Source organism: Pantherophis guttatus, chromosome 4, assembly GCF_059756535.1.
Source record: "Pantherophis guttatus breed Tessera chromosome 4, ASM5975653v1, whole genome shotgun sequence".
Lineage (NCBI taxonomy): Eukaryota > Metazoa > Chordata > Lepidosauria > Squamata > Colubridae > Pantherophis > Pantherophis guttatus.
The window spans coordinates 84,028,370-84,047,908 of record NC_142066.1 but is presented as its reverse complement, the minus strand read 5'-3'; the positions used below and the strand labels follow the sequence as shown (position 1 = coordinate 84,047,908).

At 38.4% G+C, this 19,539-nt stretch overlaps 1 protein-coding gene across 12 annotated transcripts in view; it reads left to right on the top strand.

Annotated features, from left to right (window-relative positions):
- The window catches only part of BBS9 (Bardet-Biedl syndrome 9), a 547,167-nt gene that overhangs the window by 293,996 nt on the left and 233,632 nt on the right, over window positions 1–19,539 (top strand). For 9 of the 12 annotated variants that reach the window (XR_015734231.1, XM_087894078.1, XM_087894074.1 and 6 more), the window contains one exon: window positions 4,236–4,458. Coding sequence is in view for 8 of the 12 variants with exons in the window: in XM_087894078.1 (XP_087750204.1) it covers window positions 4,236–4,458 (223 nt within the window). In the remaining 4 variants the exon portion in view is untranslated. Of the gene's footprint in view, window positions 1–4,235; window positions 4,459–9,100; window positions 9,176–19,539 lie in introns of all 12 variants that reach the window. The other 3 variants (XR_015734233.1, XR_009620981.2, XR_015734232.1) reach the window with 1 other exon arrangement.

The window sequence follows — 19,539 nt, the reverse complement described above, 5'->3', positions numbered from 1 at the left end:
GGAGGGCTTACATGGAAGGGAGGAAAATTGTACATCCCCGCCACATTGAGAGATAAAGTTTTATGACGATGTCAAGACAGCAGGGCATTTCAGATTTCTCAAGATGTTACATCTAGTTCGACGGCAGTTTTGGTGGCCACAACTATGAAAGCAGGTAGAACAATACGTACAAAGTTATCCAGTCTGTATAATGGCCAAACCACTGTCAGGTAAGCCACTCGGCACATTACAGACCGTGGCTGAACCACATAGACCATGGGATGAAATAGCCATGGACTTTGTGGTTGAATTACCCAGTAGCAAAGGACATACTGTAATATGGACCATCATCGATCTGTTTTCTAAACAGACACATTTTATTCCCTGCAAAGGATTGCCGTCTGTATGGCGTTTGGCAAAACTATTCGTACAACACATATACCGTCTCCATGGTGCACCTAAAAGGATTATATCTGATAGAGGTCCCCAATTTACCGCCCGGTTCTGGAGGGCTTTCCTGAAACAGATAGGAACTGAACAAAGTCTCAGTTCTGCATTTCATCCAAGCACCAATGGGGCAGTCGAACAAGCAAACGCCATGATAGAGAGATACCTACAGTCCTATGTATCGTACCAACAGACCAGTTGGTACGAGCTATTACCTTTTGCAGAGTCAGCATATAATAATACTGTACATAGCAGTACAAGGTATACACCTTTCCAGGTAGTATCAGGGAGAGAGTTTCCGGCCATCCCAGAACTAGACTTACCGACGGTGGGTTCAAACAACCCACTGAATGGACCGAGAAAATCAAGCAAAGCTGGCCATATATAAGGAATGCATTAACTAAAGCTTCCCGAGCATACAAGAAACAAGTTAATAAAAAGAGAAGAGACTTCCCACCATTCAGGGTAGGATAAAAAGTATACCTCTCCATGAAGTATATAAAACTGCGCATACCTAGTAAAAATTTGGGCCCCAAATATATAGGTCCTTTCACTATCACCAAAGTAATAAATCCTGTTACGGTGTCCTTGAAACTTCCATCTTTACTGAAAAGAATACATCCAGTATTCCACAGTAGTCTGCTAAAACCCGCAACTAATATAAGAGACTCAGGTACACGGCCAGGACCCATAACAGGAAACATATATGAAGTCGAAAAAATACTCATTCTAAAATACATCACAGAACACTCAAATATCTAGTACTCTGGAAAGGATACCCTAGTACAGATGCGTCATGGGTGAAAGCAACAGATTTAAGCGCCCCACGATTACTGAAACGGTTCCACAAATCGTATCCGCGCAAACCGGGTGGTCATATTCCATAATTGGGTGATAATCATATGCTGTTATTTTGTATTTGCAGGAAGAGACCTGGTAGGGGAGGCTGCATGTCGAGTGTCAAGTCATCCCTCGACACACCGCCATCCCAGGCAAGGAGCCTCCAACACGAATGCATCAACAACTCACGGTGGAGGGGGTATACTGCGTTTAGGCATATTTACAAGGTGATATCAGGTGGCGGGCGGTATGCGGAAGGAGGGGGATCACAGTTGATATTTTGAGGCTTACATTACGAGCGGAGAGGCATAGATGACATCCCAGTCCCACGCCCGATGCTGACTTCTTGAGCACAACCACGGAGCCGCAGATGACATCATATCCTACGCAGCTCAGAGTACCAGAAGAAGAAGCAAATTCAAAGCTGCGCAGTTGTGAGGATAGAGGATGGAGCCGCTCTATAAAACTCTGCGTACAGACTAAGCGAGCGTCTCCGACTTTGTCCTGTATGGGCTTCAGCGCCTGCTGTAAACTGCCGCGTAAGCTACAATTAAACCAGGCTTTGGAGAAACTTTCTTGTGTGTCTGTGATGTTTGCCTGGCGGAGCACAGGCGGTTCCAGAGGAGCTGACACTATGTCTATGGATTTGTGCATATCTTACCCCCAATCTCTGAAAAAACGCATTTATGTTTTTGATAAATAAAGAATTAATGTAGTTTTCCCTCATTTGGAAATATTTGTTCTAAATGTTATACTTCTAATCAAGAAGTGAAATGTATACTTCTAATCAAATAGTGAAATGAGTAAACCTAATGCTTTCCCATCTTTTAAAATGATAAATAATAAAAATACATCTCAGCATTCTCTATTATACAGCTGTTTAGAAGGAGTGATAATAGATCAAATCCTTTCTATGGCCCAAGTAAGAGCAATTCTATTTCTCCCTTTCTGAATTATCTCCTGTAATATTCATGGATTGGCAGCTATATTCGGAGAAAAAAGAAAATGCTGAAATCAAAAAAATAAACCTCCTAAATTCTTGAAACTCATGTAGTTTCACTATTATAGAACTAGTTTATTTATTGGTAATTGATTTTGTACATATAAACTACAGACGTAAGTCAGAGAAAAGTTTTTGACTAATATAGTTACACAAATGAAGAAAAAGATATAGATTTTGTCTAACCTATATCACATTTTGTCCATATTTTCTTAAGTTGTTCTCTCAATATTAAAATATCTTAATAAATGATAGTAAATTATAATAATACATTTATATGTTTGCACATATGTATATAGGTGATTACTTTTCTTTTAAAATATTTGTGATAAATTCTTTTATAAGCCTTATAGACAAATTGATTGGCTATAAAGCTTCTAAACTAGACAACACATTTTCATGACAAAATTAGCACTGAGTTTAAAAAAAAACCTGTTTCAATCTTCCTCATGTACATTATTTTTTAGCTTTTAAAGCTATCTTATAACAGTGAGACATCTGCTTATTTATTTAAGTGATTAATATTTTTAGTAGTCTTTATATATTAGCCATTGTTAACTATGATTTGAGTTTGGCTGTCAAAATACAATTTTGCAGTAATAACTTGAACCTATAAATAGTTTGGGTTAAAATCCAAAATATGAACTTTGTGTGAGGTGTTAACTATGTTAATATTTTTCTCTTAATAATTGGGAGATTTTCTCTCAAAATTTCCCTCCCAAAACGGAATTCAACTACAGTACAATATCATAGTCAAATAATACAGGAAGGAAAACAATATAAGAGACACATAAAAAGACCACTAAATCAAATGCTTCTTAACTGCAATTAGAATGGAATAGAATTTAGTTATCTATATCTATCAATTGACTGATTTTCCTAATAAAATAATACACAACCTCCTTTACAGGCCGATCACTTGCTAAACAGAGTGGGGGGGGGATATTAGATTGGTTTGCCTGCTAATATAAAAAGTACAACACACAAGTGATTATAGCATCATCCGAAGCATATAAATATTCTGAAAAAGGACTCTAATTTCCTTTCAATATTTTTGAAAGTAAAATGTTCAACTTTTCTGGACTAGCAAAGATAGGTTTTTGTATAAGAACATAAAATAATTTTTAAAATATATTTGGTTTAGAGAATAGTCTACAGAATGGATTTCTGTTTTAACGATTGAAGGATTTAAGTCTCTTCTATAGGCCGAAATAAAGCACTCTGAGCTCTGTAAGGAGTTTTGGGGAACCAGGAATTATCAAGGATTGAAATGAAAGGCCATGTTATGCTGGAGCATTGGCTTCAACCTTTTTTCCACAAAGAAAATAAATCTAATCTATTTATGAAAATTAGTTTTAGCCAGTACTTGACATGGTAAATTGTGTCACAGAGATAAAGGCAAACTTCAAACAATGTAGTGTGAAGAAATATGAATCAGAGTTCATATATTTTTAGATTATATTGCTTTTAGGATGCTTGGATTCATATACTGTAGGAAGAGTTATGCCTCATATTTGAGAAAGCAAAGAACTTGTGCTCTAAAATAGTTTGACAGTTACAGAATTTCATTTTAAAGACAGGAGAAAAAATTAGCCAGGTAAAATATACCTTAATGTTTGCTAATGTAATAGAGTTATATATTAATGTGTGAATCAAATGTATTCTTATTTATGTCAAATAATTCCCACAAAAAGAATGGAAAAACCAGTTTACCAAGAAAAACAGCAAAACCAGTATTATTAAACTGAATTGAATTGAATACTTTATTTGGCCAAGTGCAATTAGACACAGAAGGAATTTTAAATGTATTAAAGGTAATCAAATTTGAATATTTAAAGGTTCTGTGTATGTATTTATTTCTTTTTTTTATTTTTCTGATTTTAAATTTGTTCTTTTATCCAACAGAATAAACCAAATTCATTATGTAAATCATATCTAATTTATAAACATTTTTCTGATTCTTTTGCAGGGTTGGGAAGAAAGTGTGGATGCTTCTATCTCTCATTTGTTAAAAACATGTCTGTCCAAGAGTTCTAAAGACCATGCTCTTACACTTTTTAATCAATTATGTATCCCCAAGGATACTAATAGATTGAAGAAACACATAACTTTACTCTTCGATAGACTGGCAAAAGGTGGTCGTATGTCTCTAAACACAGACCTAGACTGTCACCAACCTATGCTTTTGTCAGGTAAGTTGTTTGATATACATTTATGTGCACCCAGTTTAGAAAAAAAGGAATGTAGCTTTGGTGAGGTTGTTTAAAAATCCCGCTAAAATGGTTATAGTAAAAAAAAAAAGTCTTTTGTCTCTCCTTTAGAAATTCCAAAATAACCACTGAATAAATATACTAGTGAAATTTTGATGCCAAATATATTTTAGAATGGTATATATTTCTGAAACATTTAACATGATCCATTATTTTTTCTTTCTAACCAATAAAAAGTGGATTTGAGAATAAAATCACTTTGAACTACCATTTGTCTAAATGTGATCAATGACACTCGTATTTCAGAAATAAAAATAGACTAATATAGAGATTAATGTACTCCAGATGATCATTTCAAGCTGCCTTTAAGCTAACCAGTAAATTCAGCTGAAAGTCACACAGATATATAATTCTACTTTAACTACTTTGGAAAGAAATTCATTTAAACTGCTTTTGCCTGAATGGTGCAAATATGGAGATATCCATGAGATTCTTCTTTCCTATGCTGCAACATTAATTTTTATATTTAATGTGTGGATATATTTAATAAATCAAAGGGAAAGAGGTGATTCAGATCTTTATATATACCCTTGTTAGAGTTGCACAAAAGCAAGATGTCCAGATTATCTCTTCTGAAGATAAATTGTCAAGTTCTGGTTTGTTGCTCCCATAACAATTTTTTGATATTATGGTTCTGAACAGTTTATTATTCTGTCACAAATACTAATTGTATGTTAGAGGTTTTGTCTTAATTTATCTCATTTTTCTTTATCAAAACACATTTTAAAAAAATAGTCCTGTGAAAACAATTGTGCCAAGCCAATTAAAATATTGAATCAGTATTATGTTTAGTACTGTTCAGTGTATAAATGATCGTATTGAAACAGAATATTAAAATTTGTCTAAATTAAAAGAGACTTCCGGTTTGGTGTCATGGCAATACAGTCAAGAGGAAGCTGGGCTTGGCTTTCCACGATTGATTTCAACCTGCCAGAAGTCCCCAAGGGGGTTAAAGTTGCCCTGTAGAGGCAACGATAGAGGTGGAAATCCTGTAGATCACGTTTGATCCAGTGAAACTGCCAAACTATTAGGAGAAAGGGCTAGCTGCACTTGTGCAACTTGCTTGAAGCTATTGAGAAAAGCTCTGAAAGAAAAATTATTAACATCGTGCTCTGAAGCTGGATAAGACTACTTTTTCTCTATCCCTTTGAAGAATACTTCATGGAATGGATAAAATCCTATAGAGCCTATATATAAGCCTATAGATAAAGGAAAGAATATAAATTGTATAGTTAAGATTTAAGATGTAATTTAAATTGCTTTTTGATAAGTTGACAAGTTGGCTATATTAGACAATGCTAATATATTATTAGTTATTAGCTGATGAAGAACTGAACATTTGCTGGGAGGAAATAAAAACGAGTGCCTTAAATCTCACTAAAATTGGTAAAAAGAATTTCTCCTCAGCACCTTCTTCTGGGGCTCCTAATCCTGTACACCAGAGATTGATAGATTCAATGGTCCAGCAAGAAAAAGCTAATAACTTTCAAAAAGAAATGCAGACAATGCTACAGATGATTCAGGAAGCAATTGCTTCACAAGGATCACATCACAAAGATATAAGACAAAGTCATGATGAGATAAAAAGTGAGATAAAAAATAATCAACACAAGATGGAAGAAAAAATAGACAAGATAAACAGGTCCTTAACATATATTCCCAGATAGAAAATTTTCAACAAAGGGTTACAAAGAACAAACAAAGAATTCAGAAAATAAAACAGAAGAAATGGATGTGGGGGGGAGAGATGGAAGAAATAAAAGAAGAGAACCAAAGATTGGCACAGGCAAACAAAAATCTGGAAGATGCAGTAGCAACATTAGAAATGGAGAAATCTTCATATATAATAAGATTTCAGAATATACCTGAAGATAAAGAGGATTATTTGATGGAAGTGATTACGAACCTGCTGGCGGATGCTTTACAAATTGGTAGTTGTAATAATGGAGGAGAGTGACCAAATTTACAGGCTAAACTCAAGTTATGCAAGAAGATACAAAGTGCCCAGAGAGGTCCATGTTAGATTTGTCAAGAGAACAATAAGGGATGAAATATTGAAGAGAGTGAGGAAAGAACCACTATAATATACAAAAAAGGAAATCACGGTGTAGAAACAGATCCCCTGGAAGATAAGAGATCTAAGAAGACAATATCAATTTTTGACAACAAAGCTGAATGAAAAAGGAATAAATTTTAGATGGCTGGTTCCAGAGGGGACCCTAATTAACTGGAACTCTAGAAGATATAGACTGGATTCTATCTTAAGGCAGCAGATTTCTATGAGAGACATGCAAGCATTTTTGAAGGGAAAACACAAGGTGCACAAGAAGATGATGAACCCAAAAGAAAACAGGAAGAAAAACCAACATTAGATACAGTGATACAAAATGAAGAAAACAAAGAGAAAGAAAACACTGACCAAGATTAGAATAGATTAGATTAGATTAACAGATTTGGAAGGGACTTTGTAGGTCATCTAGTCCAACCCCTCACCCAAGCAGACCCTACACCATTTTTGACAAATGGCAGTCCAATCTCTTCTTAAAAGCTTCCAGAGACGAAGCTCCCATAACTTCTGTTCCATTGGTTGATTTTTCTAACTATCAGAAATTCTCTCCTTATTTCTAGGTTAAATCTCTCCTTGCTCAATTTCCATCCATTATTCCTTGTCTGGCCTTCAGGTGCCTTGGAAAATAGTTTGACCTCTTCCTCTCTGTGGCAGCCCCTCAAATATTGGAACACTGCTTCATGTCTCCCCTGGTCCTTCTCTTCACTAGACTAGCCATGCCCAGTTCCTGTAAGAAACTGTAAGAAGAAGAGGGGCTAGTGAGAGAACAAAGACAGAGAAGAATCATTAGGAAACCAAACTCCAAATATAATTAAGCAAGATGGAGAAAAGAAATTGGATTCTTTCAAGGAATATAAATTGATTAAATTCCCCTGCTAAATGAAGAAAAATATTTATACAATTACGAAAAGTGGACACAGAAATAATTTGTTTGCAAGAAACACGTCTAAAGAAACAACACTAGATTTTTACAGTGCCCCAAAATTGGGAAATTATATTTTACATCAGCACAGCAAAACAAAAAGAGGAGTAGCCTTATATATTAAAGAATCATTGGATTCTAAACAGATATACTCAGATTTCGGAAGAATTTTGATGGTGGAAATAATTAATCAAAAAAGATTTTGATAATAGCAATATATGAACTGAACAATAAGCAAAAAAAAATTTTCACCAAGCATTACACAAGGAACAATTGGAAATGGAATATCAAAATATTTGCCTTCTTCGAGATTTTAATGCAACTGTGGATGAAACACTAGACTATAAAAGTAATACATTAGGGAAGAAAAGAAGAAAGAGACTACTTAAGATGTTTTTTTTAATGATAGAGGAAATTTGTATACAGGATTTCTGGAGAGAAATAAATTTGAAAAAGACCCACTACACATTCAGATAGATACAAATCGTGGTCTAGAATTGATATGATATGAATGTCCCCGGAACTAAGAACTGATATACTAGAGGTGGAAATAGTGTTTGGGCGGATCACAATCCAGTAAAATTGATTTGGGGAGGAGTAAAGAAGAACTTTAGGTGGACATTGAACCAAGCCATATTAAGAGATAAAGAATTCATAGTACTTACTCTTTATAACTGAAGTTAACAGTTGCTTTTTTGCAGGATCCAATCTGGGTCGGTCACTGGAATCAGGTGGTTTAATCTTCTGAGCTTTCAAACTCATGCTGGAGCCCATCCTCAGAGAACTTCTCTCTACATTTACACATATATACAGTACATACATACACCTCAGTGTCTACATTATGGTAGAGAGTAGTTTTCTGGGATGGGAACTTGAATCCAAAAGCTTGAAAGAATAAACTTCTGATCAGCGGTGAAATCCACTTACCGTCGCTACCGGTTTGGGAACGGGAGCACGCACATACCCAGATGATAAAAAAGGGATGTAATGACGTCCCGGTGGGTGGGCGGAGTCTCCCGCCACTGGCCCTACCAGTTCGGCGAGCCAGATAGAACCAGGGGGGATTTCACTGCTGCCTCTGATCCTGGGGACTGACCCAAATTGGATCCTGCAACATTATTCAGAGACATGTATATATTATTTGTGAGTTGCTTTTTTGGCACCTCCCATAATGAGTATGATGGAGATAAGAAAAATATTTACTATGGATTAAAGAAGATGCCACTTCTACACCCATTGTACATTGTTTTTTTCTCAGCTGTTTTTTGTTAGTTTTAATCTTACTATTTATATTTTTTATGTTTATATTATAATTTTTATTTCATTGTAAGCCACCAAGAGTCTTTCACATTATATCTCTTTTCTTATTAAGATCTCATGCTATGATCCAAATATATGTTATTAGAAAAATGTACTATTTGATTGAAAATAGTGCCTCTACTGATAATTTTGACTGATAAATTGGGAGATAAATATTAAATTGTGCATTTTAAATGTAGACATACAGGTACTCTACAGCATTGTGCTACCCTGAAGTTTGCTCAATATTCACTTGCCATCATCTCTATTATTAGATTAGTTTGGAGTTGATCAGCTGGAAAGGAGCACTGTTGGCTTGTGTGAGGTTCTCTGCATTTCAAGATAGACTGGTGAGGACAAACACAGATTAACTTTACACTCTATTGAAGGATTTGGAAAATGAAAAAATGATAGTGTAAAAGTTATATTTACATATCACTACATAGTTTAGGAAGGAATATTATTTTTACAAAGATATAAAAATAAATTGGTGTATAGACTGAAACATTTACAAGCATTGTGTATACATTTAGTCACAACCTATTTAACTTTGGCTAAAAAGGGGATTAAAAAAGGGATAAAGGGATTAAAAAAAGGGAAAGTAGTGGATTTTACTCCATTATTCATTGCCAACTATAGGGGATAGTGCCATTGAGCCAGCACTGTTGGAAGACATTTCTGTGGTGATGTGGTCAGCATGATATCACGGAGCATTGTTATCTTCCCACCAAAGTGGTTTGTATGTTTTCGAACTGCTAGGTTGGCAGGAGCTGGGCAAGGACCAGAGCTCACCCAGTTGCATGGCACTCAGGTCTCGAACTTAGGCTGCTGGCTTTCCAGCCAACAAGCCCAGTGTCTTAACCACTGAACCACTGCACTGCCTCAAGTATCCCATTTTAACGGATAATGGAAATAAAACTTTGATTGTGGTGCAGTCTAGTTTGTGCTGGTCCTAATTCATGTAATGATTTCTTGGTCTAGTGATAATCTGAATTTGAATCTTTAAGCATCGCAATTTATTAGTTTATTTTCCTAGTAGTGTGGGAAAGGAGGAGAAGAAAAGTGCATAAATTTGTGATGTATGTTGTAGCTGAAATGTATTGCAGTGGTGTCTTGTTGAACAAATAAATAGTTCACCTAATTCTTCAAGCATATACATTTATGCAGAAACGTGTACTTTGATATTTCTGAATTTTATAGTGATTTTCTTTTACAATAAAACTTTTATTGAATTTACATTTTATTATAGTTAGTATGACTATTTTTATTAAGCAGTAGCTTTATACAATATATTATTGTATTTAAATATTTATTTATTTATTTATTTATTTATTTATTTATTTATTAATTAATTATTTATTTATTAATCAAACTTCTATACCACCCTACTTCCGAAGGACTCAGGGCGGTGAACAGCCAAGATAAAATACAGATAATACAAATATTAAAATACATATACCTGAATAATATATTCAGGTATCTCTCTGAAGCAAGGGTGCAGAATTTGGTTCATTTGTTTTGGTTCCCACATGAGCTTTTGAAAATACGTTGAAGTCCATATGCTAGAAAGGAATGCGACCAGAGCCAATTTTGGAGAAAGGTTTTTTGAATTATTAATATTAAGTTAAATGTGTCTGCAGCCTTATCTTACCTACCTGGAAGGCTCTGCATGCTACAGAAGAGCTGCTAATATTTTTGATTTGCAAGCTCACTTTTTGTATCCTGCTCTATTTATTTTTGTCATAGTTTCTTGTGTCATTAATTTTACAATATGGCATTCCAAATTAAATGCTGCTTTATGAGCTTATAATACAGAAACTAATTTATCATTTTGTCATAGATTATATGAAATGATTTTTCCTAATATTGTGTTGAGTGATATGCTGAATTGACTCTGTGTGCTAGCTGGATAACCATGTCATATATGTCCCCAAAATACTTTACTCACTGCTTGGACAACAAGCCAGGGAAACGAGAAATACCCTCTCTCCACAAGCTCATGGGTGTGTGTGTGTGTGGAATCCAAGCATTGAATGGAGCTCAGTTACCTCCACTCTCAAGTACGTTAACGAAATTTGATTCTACTCTGACACTTCTCAGTGGTCAGGAAAACCACCATCCCTGTTTTGATTCTGAATCAACCTCTGACTTCAAAAGCCTAGCCACAGTTCAGAAACTTAAGGTACCTACAGTTCCTATGAAATCTCCATTGCCAGTGATAACTATTGATGGCCAAATTTTAAAAGCGGGCTCCATTACTCATGCCACAATGCCTTTGAAGTTAATAATAGATCAGCATTCTGAAGACTTGACCTTCTTCATAGCAGATCACATAGATCCTCCAATAGTGCTGGAAACCACTTGATTACAATACTACCACCCCACTGTTATAGTGGAAAAATTGGTCTATTGAGTTTAAAAATCCTGAATGCCTTTCTCACTGTGATCGGCCCTACAAAAGCCCCCATCAGCCCCCCTTAATTGTTCACAGAGAGATTCCCAATCGGCCAAGTAAATATGAAGACTTCGCTGATGTGTTCAGGTAGGAGGAAGCCTTGGCCCTCCCTCCACACATAGACTGTGATTGCACCATAAACCTGGTCCCTGGTGCCAAAATTCCCACCAAGAGGCAATATCAAATGTCTACTACAGAATTAGAAACTTTAAAACAATATTTGGACTATAATTTGAAAAAGGGATTCATAAGACCCTCCCACTCTTGCCTCAGTTCCCACTTTCTTTGTACCCAAGAAGCAAGACCCCAGTGAGCCTGATGATGCTGAGAAATTTCCACTGAGAATGGTCTATGATTACAAGGCTTTATACATAGTCATGGTAAGAGATCATTATCCACTGCCATTAATTCCAGATCTATTAGATAGACTACAGAAAGCAAGCATTTTTACAAGACTAGACCTCTATAATTCTTACAATCTTATTCAAATATAAGAAGAGCATGAATATTTAACCACTTTTAACATCAGCTGCAGCAAATTTGAAGACACAATGCTGCCTTTTGGTCTGTGTAACACCCCAGCCATATTTTCTAGATTCATGAACCAATTTTTTCAAGATTTGATAGATAAATTTGTGGTCTTATATTTGTTATTTTAATCTACTTTGAGAATGAGGCTCAGCATGCAGACCATGTGTGCACAATCCTCAGTAGACTAAGAGATAACCACCTCTTTGCCGAGCCAGAAAAATGTGCCTTTGGTTTGTAACAACAAGACTTCTTGGGCTACCATATTTCCACAAGAGGCATCCAGATGGATCCCTAAAAGGTTCAAGCTGTACTCGACTGGTAAGCCCCTTGCCCAGCCAAAGATGTCCAATGCTTTTTGGGCTTTGTTAACTTCTATAAGAAATTTATACCAGGCTTTGCTCATAAAGTCAAACCACTGACCCAAACTACTAAGAAAGGAGTTACATTTGTTTGGGCTCAAGCACACCAATCAGCATTCAAACAGTTAAAGCAACTATTTGTTTGCCAGCCCCTACTTCAGCATCTGTACATATCAAAAAGATTTATTGTCCAGAGACTTCCGTCTGACGTTACGGTGAGATCAGACGTGAGGAGTGGATCTCTGCATTCCCGCGCCAAGTTCTTCCTGTTGGAGGGCTCCAAAAGCAGCTAAAGCCACCCTGTAGGGGTGGTGAAGAAAAGAGGAGTGCCCTGCAGGTCATGGAGAACAGCAACTCCTTCGCTCGACTCGGGGCTTCTTCCCTGTCATCCACGACGAGAAGAGGCAGCCATCATGATTGCCATGAAGCTGGGACAGCCGAGACAACAAAGAAACATGCAGGAGCAGCGTAGATGAACAGTCACTGGAGCTAGGAGAGAAGATTCCTTTTTTATTTAGACCCTAACTTTAAAAGAAAAAAAAAGAGGAAAATTTTGGAAAGGCATTATAAAATGCTGGAACTATCTACTTGAATAGCCAACTTTGTTTCCATAAATTGAACTAAAATTGGATTAATCAATTTATCAGACTTGAAACAATGCTGAAACCTAAGCTGAGGGCACCATCTACTGGTGAATGGAAAATATATCATATAACTACAAGCCTGGGAAAATTACTGATTAGAGAAATAAACAACATTCATCTGGAGATACTACTGTCCTATAACTATCTACTTTATGATTACTGGACACTCTATTGTGAGAATAAGGAAGACTCTTACATAAAGTAAAATGACTTTTGATTTGTGGAAGCTGTCTGGATTACTTTTTTTTTTTTAATTTGATTTATATGCCGCCCTTCTCCGGAGACTCAGGGCGGCTTACAGTGCATTAAGCAATAGCCTTCATACTTTTGTATATTTATACAAAGTCAGCTTATTGCCCCCACAAACTGGGTCCTCATTTAACCTACCTTAGAAAGGATGGAAGGCTGAGTCAACCTTGAGCCTGGTAAGATTCGAACCTGCAGAAATTGCAGGCAGCAATGGAGCCTGCAATTAAATGGAGCTGATTAATAATCCTGAGATGTAAAGAATTATGATTATTTAACTTTCTGAGGAGCAACATTGGACTTGAATATATTATTTTTGGACTATTGAGTAAGAGCGTGACTTACTAAAATAAAGGGGAAATGAGTGAGATTTCAAAAGAAATCGTGTTGATGTTTCAAAGCATTAGGGATACTAAAATAAAGAATCACAGAGAGATAAAGAACCTATTGCAAGGCATAAATGAGAAAATAGAAAATATCCCACAACTGATAATGAATGAAGATCAAAGAGTCCAGGAAAGAGAGGAAACAGCAGAAAGAATGGAGGAAAAGACAGAACAAACAAACCAGCAAACAAAGCAAGCAGATGAGAAGGAGAAGACGATAAAGGTAACAATGACTGATTAAATAAACTGAGGGAAAAGTACTTTAAAAGATTTAAAAATGGAATTGGATAACCTGAAAGGGAGATAGTGGTTTGGGTGGACACTCTGGAGACCTGGCAGTTTAGGAGGATAGAGATGGGAGAAATATTCAGACTGAATGGTGAAGACACAAATGCTGATAGAGACAAATAATAAGACCCCCTGATAATAAGGCCAAGCCCTTATTTGGGAGGGCGGTCAAAAGAAAAAAAAGACCTGTCTTATTTTCAGGGAAACATGATAGTACCTCCCCCCACATGCAGGGAAGAGGTACTGCAGCTTTGGCACAATAATCAAATGGCAGGGCATAGAAGAGTCTTCAAAACCCTGCACAGAACTTTAAGAGAATTTTGGTAGCCTAGGATGGCTGTAGACATCAGGGAATATGTAGTTTTTTGCCACGTGCAGGAGAGCCAAACCACTCCATCATAAGCCTACAGGACTTGTGGCAATCACCATCTATGCCCCCCCCCATGGCATATGGTTTCTCTGAATTTCATTACTGATTTACCCTCTGTCCAAAGCTTCACTGCCATATTAATGATGGTAGATCTTTTCACCAAAATGGCCCATTTCATACCCTGTAAGGGATTGCCCAATGCCAAAGACACAGCTTATCTTTTTCTAGACCATGTCTTTTGCTACTATAGCATAGTCTCAGCCTCATGTCAGACAGAGGGGCACAATTCCAATCAAGATTTTGGAAAGCACTTTTTCAGTTACTAAATGTCAAGGTCAACTTCTTCTCAGCCCATCACCCTGCCACGAATGGGGAGGTAGAAAAGTCTAACCACCTCCTCAAAATGTATCTGAAGTGCTGCACTTTCAGCCAAGACAATTGGCCATCGTTACTGCCACTCACACCTCACAGAATTTTCTTACAACAATTTGCTGCACTTATAGATTTCAGTGACACCATTTCAAACTAGGCATACACCCTCAAACCATCCTGCACTGGACTCCACAGTTCCAGAGTGGTTGACCTCTTACAAGAGCAACTTGCATCCCAACACCTGTTGAAACAGCAACTTGACCAAGTGAAACAGGCTTACAGGAAGTAGCAGATGCACATCAGCAGAAGGGTCCATCCATAGCAATAGAAGGCAAAGTTTGGCTCTCTATTATCACTTCTTAATCACTTCAAAACTTTCCAAAAGACTACACACTTAGTTTGTGGTCCCATTCAAAGTTCTCTGACAAATTAATCCTGTGGTCTTCCACCTACAATTACCTCCTTCAATGAAGGTTCATCCAGTATTTCAACAAACATTTCTTTCCAAAGATGTCTCCCTCCCACCAAGCACAATAAGATCCCAACAACACCCTTCACCATTGGTATAGTAGAGGGATAACGAGGTTGAAGAAATTTTAGACTTGGAAAAGAGGCAAAGGCATCCACTACTTGATTCATTGGAAGGGCTACCAGTTTCTGATCGCTCCTGGAGAATGCATGGTATATTCATGCCCCGATTTGATTTGTCAGTTCCACCAGCATTTCTCTGACAAGCCAAGGCTCACTAAACTACCAGCACCGTGCCCAGTTTTGCCTGAGGCACCTCTTGAGAGAGAAGTTAACCAGATCCTCTGCATTTCTCTGAGGGGAGGAGGAAGACTCGCCTATGATGGACCTTCCACATCCTTCCTTCAATTCCCAGGAAGGGGAGGGAATCTCTAACAATGTTTGTGCATTACAGCAACCACCACCTGGCTCATCAGCTCCTGCAGAGGAGCAGGAGGAGGATTCTTTTGAGACAGCCTCCCTGCCACCCTTGCCAAGTTCCCATGAGAACTCAGATTTTGAGGACATGATGCTGGAAGAAGAAAGCAGCATAGAAGAACCCATGAAAGAGGAGGAGGACCAAGATGGAGGGATGGGTGATGTAGCAGATGACCAGGCAAGCTCTAGGGAGAGGTCAAAAGAGTCTCTGCGCACCAGCAAGAGATCTATATCCAGCTCACCTTGAATGGCTCTCTTATCTCCTGCTCATTTCCCTTGACTGCTAGTTGGTCAGATTCTAGTAGAGAACTTAAGCTTGCAATAAATCTTTTTTATATATAAAAAGATTTTTATTTCTATTTTTAAACAAACAGTACATTGTTAATCAGTGTGTCATCTGGGTACAAAAAATTTTGTGTCATCATATTCAACATTTATCATCATTTTCTTAATACTTATATATCTTAACTTTTACATTTCAATTTAATTTATTTCAACATGTTCTTTCCAAGTTTCTTAATTTTATACAGCTTTTTGTCTATATTCAGTTTCTATCCATTGGTAAAATTTCCCCCATATGTTGTAATACTCCGATTCTTCCTTCCCTTTAATTGCCAATGTTAATCTATTCATTTCTGTACATTCTAATATTTTCTTAATTACCTCTCCTTCCGTAGGAATTTTTTCTGCTTTCCAATTTTGTGCATTTACAATTCTCACTGCAGTTATTACATGTATAATCAAATATATGTTTTCTTTGCTAAATTTCTCTGATAAAATGCCCAACAAAAACAACTCCGGTTGTAAATCAGTATGTTGCTGTATCATTTTTTCTAACCATGTTCAAATTTTTGCCCAATAATTTCTCGTTTCTGCACTTATCCACCACATATGATAATACAGTCCTGGTGTCTGGTGATATTTCCAGCATTTAGTTGATTTATCTTTAAACATTTTTGCCAATCTTTCCGGTGTGCCATCTATAAAACATTTTATACAAATTCTCTTTATATGCTGTTGCCATTGTTAATTTATAGTTTCTTTCCCATAATTGCTGCCATTTGTCTAACTCTATTGAATATCCAAAGTTTTTTGCCCATGCTATCATTGTTACTTTTCATTGTTCTTCTAATTTAATACAAAGTAAATAGCTATACAATCTTTTAATCATTTTCTCATGTTCCCGTAACTCATCCAGTTGTCATCTCCAAATAAAAACCATATAACTTAGCACCTTTTTATATCTAGATTGTATTTGCAATTGTGTATACCAAACCATATCAATCTCTTGTTCTTCTAATTCTTGTTTCATTTTCAACTCCCCCTTTTCTGATAATATATCTTTATATCTAATAATATTTCCCATATTAATAATATTTGGATGTATTAATGCTTCCGTTGTTGAAAGCCACGTTGGTATTTTCAAATAGTGTTTTTTTCTAACTTTCTCCCATACTAATAATAAAGCATTTCTTACATAGTGTCTTCTTTGACATGCTGCCAAAGACCTAATTGGTAATTATCTTGGCAAGGCCACACGGAAACACAGAATCAAAAACTGAGCTTCAAAGTACAAACTGACACCATCCACCACGTTGCTTCCTGCAAAGGCCCCATGCCTTTGCTCTTCCTTTATGTCTTATGGGAGGGGCCAATCATCTCCAACCCTTACTCCTGAGTCGTCCCTTTTGTTTTAACTGTTCTTGCTTCTGGCAGCTCTGCGCATGCGCGCATTAGGAACAGGCTCCCCCTGTTCCTTTGCCTCTCTGATGTCCAACTCTGGAGGCTCCGGAGTCAGCACATAACTCCCAGATGGCCCTGGCCTCATCTCTGCCTCTGACACAGAGCCCTCGTCTGAGCCTTCTCCAGACTCCAGGACTAGCCCATGTTCCTCCCCAGCCTCCTCACTGTCCGACTCCGCTACCAGCTCCGCAGGCTGCTGGCGGACCACAACAACAGATTAGACAGTTGATACTTCATTCACTCTTAGTATAGTAATCCATATAGAGATTGTGGGCTGATGATAATTCCACTCTTGAACTTGTATTCAAATTCAGTCCTTGGATTATCAGGTTGAGAGGTTTCAAGTCTATGTAGCCTAGGCACTATTCTGGATACAGTGAATCACCTTGGGATGGGGTATATGTCACACTTAATAGCTACTTGTTCTTTTGATTTATTTATTTATTAAATACATTATATAGTATGTTCATCCAACTCACACCAGAGGTGGTATTCAGCTGGTTCGGACCAGCTCAGGCAAACCAGAAGCAGAAATTTTAACTGGTTCGCCGAATCGGCAAATACTACCTCTGGCTGGCCCTGCCTCTGCCTGCTCACCCCTGCTCTCCCCATCCACCCCTGCCCCACCCCCTATATATGTTGCCTTAGGTACGCAGCCCAGCTAATTGCCTTGTCTCTGCGCCTCACCTGCTCTGCTCACCAAAGATAAGCATGCCGCCTGCTCGCCCTTCGTCTTGGGTCAGCCCAGGGAGGCGCCATTCCCCAAGGCCCCAGTCAAAGCCTCTGCCTGCTTGCCATTTGCCTTGGCCAGGTTGGAGAACACGCCATTCCCCAGCTCTGACCTTGCCCCAGAGCCTCTGCCGTTCACCTTTGCTGGATTGGGGAATGCACCATTCCCTGGCTCTGACCTTGCCCCAGAGCCTCCACCTCGCACCTTCATCCACGCCTTGATGGGTGTCCCCGGCGAGGCTCGGCCAGCAAGCCTCCAGCTGCTGGTAGTTTTCGGCTTCCTTCTGAGCAGCTCTGCTGCGACACTGTCCCTCCGGCACAGCAAGCCATTCTCCTGGCCAGGTCTGGCTGTGAACAACACCAGCAGACAATGGGATGCATGTGCGTGGCTGGCACGAATAACAAGGCAGCGATGGCGGCCTCTTTTTCGGCCTGTAATTTTTGGCGCAAGAAGTCTGTAGCTGCCACCTCTTTTTCCATGCAAGAATTCTCCAGCAGCCACTGCTGCTAGCTCAGTTCCGGCTGGCAAAGAGGCTTTTTGCACTGAAAAAGAGGCAGCGGCTGCAGGCTTCTTGTGCCAAAAACTACCAAAAACTACAGACCGAAAAAAAGGCCTGAATTCCCATCACCACCATCCTGTTGTTCTCGCTGGCCGTGCATGCACACCCCATTGCCTGCCAGTGTGCATGCACAGCCACACCCCTATGTTCAGATCCAGCCAGGAGAACAGCCTGCTGCATCGGAGGGATGGCGTTGCAGCAGAGCTGCTCGGAAGGCAGCCAGACTGCGGTGTCCCTTTAAGCTACTTCAACATGGGGGGGGAACCATAAAGGGACAAGCTGCAGGAGCTGCCTTTTCTGCCGGTTCTGTGGGCATGGCTTGGTGAGGGTCATGTGACTGAGCATGGCCAACTCAATGTCACTTACAGCAAGGTGCCACCCCACCAAGCTACGCCCACCAAGCTACATCCACAGAACTGGTAATAGAAAAAATTGAATCCCACCACTGACTCACACACAAGTGACTCCAGATGGCCTACAACATTAAAAATTACAATCCATATCTCTCCCCCAGCAGCAGCCATCCATATCCCCCCATTAGCAGCCATCCATATCCCCCCTGCCATCCATATCCCCCCCCCGCACAATCAGTTTGAAAGCAATTGGGTGGGTCCACCTGTACCTTGGCAGCAATGATGTCCTATAGACAAGGAGACACCACTGAGAATGCTGTTTTCATAATACTACCAGATGTACATCCTTAATCAATGGGATCCATAACATACCATTTTCTTGTCTTGGTGGGCCAGATGCAGTTAAATTCCAGTGTTGTCTTCCACAGTTCTTGAGGAAGGTCCTGGTATTCTTTTGTCTTGCATAGTGCCACATGTTCGCAGATCCATGTATGTAGGTATATGTAAATCATAGGTTTCCCTGTAGTCAATCCAGGCTGTACTCGGATTGGACTAGATCCTGAGTCTTGGGTGAGTGTTTTCTTTATGAACAATGTGTGATTTGAGCCTCGGATGTTGTATTCAATGCTGTTCTGAGCGGTGCTTGTATTCTGACCCATATGGTCCTGTAGCTTAGTAGCTATGATGTTTGATAGGGCTTTGCAGATGTGTCTAGCTCTAGTTCTTGAACCAC